This window comes from Megachile rotundata, chromosome 11 (genome assembly GCF_050947335.1).
Source record: "Megachile rotundata isolate GNS110a chromosome 11, iyMegRotu1, whole genome shotgun sequence".
NCBI classification, from domain to species: domain Eukaryota; kingdom Metazoa; phylum Arthropoda; class Insecta; order Hymenoptera; family Megachilidae; genus Megachile; species Megachile rotundata.
Window position 1 is genome coordinate 13,338,657 of NC_134993.1, and position 7,722 is coordinate 13,346,378.

The 7,722-nt window shown below is 44.1% G+C and overlaps 1 protein-coding gene across 1 annotated transcript; it reads right to left on the reverse strand.

The window, feature by feature from the left end:
- Window positions 1-5,228: 5,228 nt before the first annotated feature.
- On the reverse strand, window positions 5,229-7,257 carry LOC100875586 (uncharacterized). The gene is made up of 7 exons (XM_003699303.3): window positions 7,085-7,257; window positions 6,636-6,904; window positions 6,274-6,396; window positions 6,148-6,203; window positions 6,004-6,082; window positions 5,813-5,941; window positions 5,229-5,551 (listed from the first exon to the last, which is right to left on the reverse strand). The coding sequence occupies exons 1-7, from the start codon at window positions 7,173-7,175 to the stop codon at window positions 5,345-5,347; spliced, it is 954 nt and encodes a 317-aa protein (XP_003699351.3). The 5' UTR covers window positions 7,176-7,257; the 3' UTR covers window positions 5,229-5,344.
- Window positions 7,258-7,722: the final 465 nt, after the last annotated feature.

Genomic DNA, 7,722 nt, shown 5'->3' on the forward strand with positions numbered 1-7,722 from the left:
TTTATAACGCTTGAGTCCATCTGGGACCCATAGAAAAAATGTCTATACAATTATATAATTATTTTTAATTCATTGAAAAGTTCTACAAGTGTGTGTTAATATCTTGAACTCAAAGCTCATTGGCCAAATTAAATTTTACTGCATAATAAATAAATTAGTAACTTACTAATCTAGATTTGTTAATATACAAAATTTATAGTAAAGTCTAATAGGACTATATAGACTACATAGAACTATACAACTGTATAGACTATATAAACTATATAGACTGTATAGAAATTACATAGAAATGCAAGTAAAGTCTAAGCAGGTTTTTGGAAGTGCAGCCCTCTGTCGTTAAAGAAGTTGAATCGAAACGATTGGTTTTCCTTTTTGTGTTCCTTTCTTTCCAGAAAAATCCACACGCGTCGCCGTGGTGTACGTAAACGCGAACCGTCGGCAGCACCTGTATCCAGGCGAATCGGCCCTAAACGTTGGACGCGGCGCCCTGTTCGAGTCGAACGATCAGCGTTCCGATCGTGGCAGCATCGACGCCATCTTGGTCGAAAGCAGTAGCGGCACCTCGCTCGCTCGGTCCGTCAGCCGGTCGTCTCGACTTCGACCTCGTACGCGGCCTCGTCGACGGGCCTTTCGTCCTAGCACGCCATTCCTCGTTCCACGGATCGCCGTCGAATTCCTCCTTTCGTCGCGCGTACTGCCCATCCGCTATCGCGATACCGAGAAATATCAGGAGCCGAAACGGCCGTACAAGGAGCACGGTCCACGGCTACGTCAACGACGCGAAGAACGAAGAATCGCCGTCGTCGTCGTCGTCGTAGTTGGAGAAAATTGCCACCCCTTCGTTCAGCTCCGTCGAGCGAAACCGCTAGTCTCCTCGTTTTTTCCCCGAGACGATCCCCGCCCTCGTAGATGGATTCCTTTTCGATTCTCGGTAGGAAGCTAGAAACTCCGAGTCGCACGAGCGGCGACATTACCGAACGATCCAACAGCGATTAGCGTAGCCGACGATCGAGGCAACGAGGATCGGCCGGTAGGAAAATCGAGCCTAAAACCCAATGGAGTTGTCCTGTAACGCGAGACCATCGAGCAATCCCGTCGCGGTATCTTCGGTGGTCGCGGTGTCGTATTACCAAACACCTAGCAAAGTGCATTCTTTTGACTGTGATTCTTAACCGAGCTTGGAAATTAGTTCTTTACAGACGACGAATAGTTTCGAAGAACGGTCGCGGTAGTAATTTCGACGCGCACGATGCGTGTATCACGCACACGATCGCTACGCTACATATCACGATTCTACTTATGGCGTAGATGGCCCCTCTCTCTCTTTCTGAATTCCCTACCGTAACCGTTCCGGATCGGAGACGAAGCGTGAGGACCGGGCAGACTCGATTTTTACCGTAGAAGCGTGGACGCGTCGATCCGGAACGGTAACGACGGAGCGCGATTTACCGACGCGGCGAGGCGTTGACGGAGAGCGAAAAGGACGAATTTCCAAGCCGCGACGTTAGATGCGTAACATCGACGGAAATAATTGTCGCTTTCGACGGTGCCATCGGCCGTCGCTCCATCGACGTCTTTGAACGTTACACGAAACGCCATTAGGCTTTGGGCGTGGTAGGAAAACTGTACGCAAGTACCTTGTGAGAATCGCGAAGAAAATTTGTGGAAGAGTTTCGGTTTTTTTCAGTTCAGCGCGTGGGTAACGCATTCGTTGTCGCGTAAATGATCCGTCGACGACGACGACGAGGGCACGCGCGCGCGGTTCACCGAACGATAGACAATTTTCGTTGGTTATGGCAGTTCTAGCGAAATAATTCGTCCAGAGTCGGAAAGATGCGTCGAAAGCGACTGGAACACGGGGCGCGGATGAAGATCAGCTAGCGAAAGAAGGAGGAGCAACGGGACGTACCGATGATAAGAACACACGCGGACAAGGAGAGAAGAGGAGATCTATAAAGCTGCAGCAATAATATATAATATAGGTGTTACGGGAGAATAATTAACGCTAATACAATCGTCGACGATAAAGTCTGGATCGTACCGAATATATCGTATGTACGCGAGAAACGTATACATATTTAATGCTATATGTACGTACGCGTGTACACGTATGTACGCATGTACGCGCACGCGCGTACGCCGTGAGTCGCGTATACGTACATACGCGCGTACGCTACGATATACGCGCGTAAGCGGAGAGTGTACCGCTTGTTCGCGCATGCGCGCGTTACGGCATGCGCACGCGCGCGTCACGGTATGCGCATGCGCGCACCTATGTTCACGCAGAGACATATTACATGTATATACAAATAGTTAGTCGGCACAGTCGAAGAGTAATATATTAACGATAATAATTTATTATTCGCGGCGCCTGTTGCTCGTTGATTATCGCAGCGGATATTTTCGAGCAGGGTACGGGCGGCGTTCGTGTTAATGTTTTGTTGATTATATTATATGAACGTTGAGGTACGTTACATTTAAAAGATTATGGGTTAACGTTTCAGAATGATATAAAAAAGAGTAAGAACGGTTGCGCTACACACAAGCCACGTCGTGCGCTCCAACGACGATGCTGTACGCCATCGGGCGACGGTACGAATGGAAAAATGGAAAGAGAGGTTGACCGGCGAAGGTGTGAGAACGACGGTGACGGTAATGATGATAAAGTTGGGGATGGTTTAAAAGGATAATTAACGATACTTAAAATCACTTTGCATTGTACAGAAGCATACTGATTGTTAGTTTAGATAGCTACGTTGCCACGATCTATTACTTAATCGTTGAGAGTGCGTCGAGATTGCGCGTAAAATCCCTCTGTGACGAGTCGTAACCGTCGTCGAAGAGCCGAGGCAATTCGTATTCGTCGTTGCGCTTCGGGTTTGCGTTCGAGCGTCGATTGGAGCCGAGAGGAATACGGCGAGGATCGCGGCGTCCCGAGGAGGATTTTCGAGAGAGAGAAAGAAAGAGGAAGAAAAGTATGTGATTGTCCTTGGATCGACGCGTTCCTCAAACGTTCCTTCCGATCGAACGCCATCTTTCTCTTTCTCTTTCTCTCGGTGTTCTCGGTTACAAAAACCTTTCTATAGGCCCTAATGCAACTCGCGTTTCTATTCGACGTATCGTTCTGCCGTATCGCAGGACGACTTTTCTAACCTCCGCTCCGTAAACATCGATCTACCGTCTAGCCTGTCTTTTCATTCTCGTAGCTTTAAAAACCGTACGTTCGTTAGTGTTTTTCTCTGAATGCGTGCGCGCTCGTGTGTAGCGATTCTCGCGATAGGAATTGAAGAATCAAACTTAATTTCGTACCATCGAATTTCCCGGCGCACGATTTTTCATCGAACATGTAATCGGTTCGCGGCGCGAGATCATCGACGCTGCTGTGCGCGCGTTCTACGCATTTTGGCCTAAATAATGGAACAAGGCTTTCTCCGTCAAATATATACGCTATCTATGGCTTCGTTGATTTCCTTTCGTTGAACGAGCGGCGAGCACTGATCTTGCTTCGCGCTCGCTTCTCGCGCGTCTCTCTGTCTGCCTATCGAGTTTCCCCTCTACATCTTTTCTTTGTCGTCAACGACAGAGGACCAGTCGCGAGGGAAACGGACAGTCGAGACGGACAGACGCGGTCGGGCGAAGAATAGAACGAGAGAACCAGGAACCGAAGCAGAGGGAACGCTTTAATGAAAACGTTGAAACGCGACGAGGCATCGAGAATATTGGTCGTGTCGCGCATCGGTGCAATTATTACACTTCGAGAGACTATTTCAATAACCTTATGAGTGTCAATTCCACTTTCGAGCGTAAATCGTAAGTTTGCGAATGTTTTGAGACAAAAGAACAAACGAACAAAAAATAAAGAACGATCGAGATGGGGAGTCAGTGTTAAAGAAAAAAAAGTAAAAGTAAAAAAAAAATCGTATCGATAAGAGAATAGTTGCGCGGTCGCGTCTCTTGACCGGCACGCGACAAAGTGAGATTACTATAATAAAATTTACATTATCGAGAAACAAATTAGGGAATGAGAGAGCGGGAGAGAAAGAGCGAGAAAGCGAGTGAACGTGCGAGTGAATGAGAGGAGAGGGAATAAAGGGGAGGAAAAAACAGTCGAGAATGAGACGCGTGACTGGGTGTATGGCTGCGAGAGAGGAAGCGAGCACGAGAGAAGCTTTTTTTTTTCTTGTACGCGAGGGAAATCTTCCAAAGATGCCCCGCGCATTGGAGGCCCTCGAACAACTGGGGCGAGCGAAATATAAGGCAGCAAAACTTTAGCACGTTCAAAGAAAAGTACGAGAATACTTTTTATCGTAGAATACATCATATAGGGAAAAATTCGTAAAATAAAACTAGCAAAAAAAAGACAGAGATCTGTATTAACGGTGACTTATTAAATAAAATCAACGGTGTTTTTTCTGCCTATCAGTTGTACGCGAATTTTCGTTTCTCTCTCTCTCTCTCTGTATATGTTTCTCTTTCTCTTTCTCTCTGTCTCTCTCTCTCTTGAAAACGATAGATCGTTATTTCGTTTCCGTCTTTAATACGATATATCACTGTTATTATCATTATATTATTAATCGATACTGTACAAAGTTGGCAATAATCTTAAGAATCCTCCACCGTCGTAACGTTTAGCCTCCTCGAGTAACGCGAGGGCGAAATCGTCGCCAAGGAAATGCACAAAGCGGGAAAAGTAGCGAAGGGAGCGAAAAGTAACGAAGACGGCCGAGCGCGGCCGAGAGTCGACGAAGGCTTCCGAACGCGAAGTATAGAACCGTTGGAGATTCGTCGTTTTCGGTCTCGCGAACCGATTTCCCCTCGCGTTGTCAAATCACCTTTTGATCCACCGTTCTATTACTAAAGCGAAAACGAAGCCAAGCGTTTGCTGTACAATTCTATTCTTTTACGTTAACGACTTACTATTGAGTAGACGAGTAGTATATTTTACATTAACGAAATATCGTAGCGTTACCTGTCTTACCTTAATTTTATATATCATCGAAGATACGTATTCGCAGGAATAACGATTATAGTCAGCAGCACTACGAGTCAAGTTACTATACGTTTGTAGATAACAAAGGTCCGCAAAGAGATTTTAAAAACCGACACGATGTTCAATGTATTTAACGATCTTCTCTCGAAAGATGAACAATATACAATATGTAACGGGAGTACATCGGACGTTCATTCGTTTCGCCCTTCTTGAGACGGACAGATACGGAAGACCATCGTTTCAGCGCATCGTTTTATTCAACCTCGTTAGAAACGGTTCCAAGCAAGATACAGTAAATAAATAATGAAGTAATGCGATATGTACACGCAGAGGTGTGTATATATGTTGGCGAGGTTAAACGTCGATCGCGTTCGGGCATAAGGTCGTGTCGTTCAAGTCGGACACTGTTCTGGCTCTGTACAACAGACCCTCTTCAAAATCACCGTCTTTGGAGATGTTCTCTGGTCCTTGAAGGGCGTGTCCGCGTATGAACTCGATCACCAGTGAAGGATCTACGCGTGACATCGTCAGTCTGCATCCCCAGGAGACCACGGCTAATGGCTGAGGAGGAGTCACGTGATTAGGCGGTTCTTTCAAAGGTTTTGAAGCTGAATTCACACCTTTTGGATGATAAGAGTACTTGGTAATAAGTTGTACTTGGTAACAAAGCACTTGATAACAAGTTATACTCAGCAACAAATTACTTGGTAATTCTAAAATCCACATTTGGTTCTCCACAAATTTTCTCCACCTACACTCAGTTCACACGACCATTCAACAGATGTAAATTCAGCTTTACCGATAGTCGGACATTTATCTTACACGCTGTTCACTCAACGCATTACTAGGAGTAATAATATGTCGTCGCAAGCAGCCGGTGACCAGATTTTTCAGGCGTTTCACCTCCAACGGATTGGCACACGGATGATACAACGCCACGATGGCTCCATGCTAGATAAATATAATACAACATTATTTAAGCACAACTAAGAGATTCCAAGTATTCCAATTACCTCCAGGCTGTGCAGCCATCGTTGTTTGGGCAAAAATTTGTACTCTCCATAGACTGGCCATAAAGGTCTGTGCGCTCCGCTGAGGACGCATAGTCGTTACAAAGTATTTGTGGTCGTTTTTTTGTTAGTGAAATGGATACTTACTATAGTGGCACGTCGTCGTCGTACTCTATCTTCTCGTACATGCATTTGTGCATCGCCTGTAACATTGCATTCGCGTTATATACTGTTTAGGGATGCACAGGATGAAGAGGAGAGCAAGAGACTTACGACGTAATACTTTGGTATGTGTAAGCAGTATTTGAATGCCAGGGTTTCTCTGTCTGGTACTATTTTCTTGTCGTAACAGGTGTGGTTGATGGGACTTCCATCCCAATCTAATGTCAAGTTTGTCTGAAAGAGAAGAACAATTATTATTTTATATTTAATAATATATTTGAAGGTTTAACCCCTCACTCTACAATATGTTATGACGCACATTCAGATGTATCTAGACTTGTATTTTCACTGCAATTGAATTGTGTTCAATTTGATTGTAGTCTGCAGTGAGTCTTGATGTTAACAAATGATATAATTGTTCAGAAAATTGTAGATTACAGGGTTAAGTGATCTTTTCTATAAAATCAACAGACCTTGGCATCATCACAGGTAGCAGAGGGTTGTCCCATTGGAATTCCATGAAGGGAATGTACCGATAAGTCTCCTCGTTCATTTTCTGGAAATATTTTAGGCGGAGGAAGTGGATCATCTGGTCTGTCAGGCATCCATCGACCTTTCCAGTTCTCCAGTTCATCGTCCTTGACGTTTCTACGATACTCTCCGTTCGCATCCTCCTCTCCGTATCCGTAAATGTATTTCCTGAGTGTGTACAGTGGATTGAAGCCGCCGTTTCCTGGACTCTCTACAAACAGCAATTATGTCTTACATGATAGAACTGTGTTAGATCAACTGACAAATATTTGAGACGTCAAACCGTGGATTTATAGGTTAGAAAATAGGAACGCGTCACCGGATGACACCTCGCTTGCAGTACTTGACAGTTCTGAATAGACGTGATATTTGATGGAATTCGATTAGTCACCTTGCTCGTATTCCTCGTCGTCGTCGTTGTACGTGACAGCTTCGGCAAGAAAACTAAACACAAACAACAAGAAAATCACTTCGAATTTCATGTTTACTCGTCCTATACAAGCAAATATGCCTTCTCTAGGGAAAATGGTGGCAAAAGGGAATCCCCTCCATGTCTATGGGTTCGTCATCCTAATAGAGGAAAACATAGACGTACACTATATTAAATTCACAGGAGGCGTTTAAAAAATCGATGAACAATAGAACTGTATGAAACTTACGTCTGAAGGAGAGATATCTCATTGCACACTTTACGTTTCGAAACGCTGATTTTAGAATTCACAATAAAATGTATTCAGTCATAAATGCAAATTAATGTTCAAATTCGTATTCTTAATTAAAGTATAATATTAATTTAAAGCATATAATATATATAAAAGACAGTAGTGTACTATAAAGTAATTAATTTAAAGTCCCAAAGTATTTTGACAGCTTCATTCATACATACATTTCAAAATTTGTATTTACGCGCGCTTTTTCGAAATGGTACGTATACCTGTCAAATATGGATATACAGAAATAATAAATTGGCGTTTTCTACGAAAATAAAGCATTTCTAAGACTCACCCATGATAGTAAATCGTTCTGCAA

Excerpts from the sequence above, each read along its gene's own strand:
- LOC100875586 (XM_003699303.3), bottom strand. The coding sequence starts at position 7,175 with ATGAAATTCGAAGTGATTTTCTTGTTGTTTGTGTTTAGTTTTCTTGCC. Across the intron at positions 6,397-6,635 it reads CTACCTGTGATGATGCCAAG|ACAAACTTGACATTAGATTG; the intron begins GTCTGTTGATTT and ends CTTCTCTTTCAG. Across the intron at positions 5,552-5,812 it reads ATGCGTTGAGTGAACAGCGT|CCATTAGCCGTGGTCTCCTG; the intron begins GTAAGATAAATG and ends ACTCCTCCTCAG.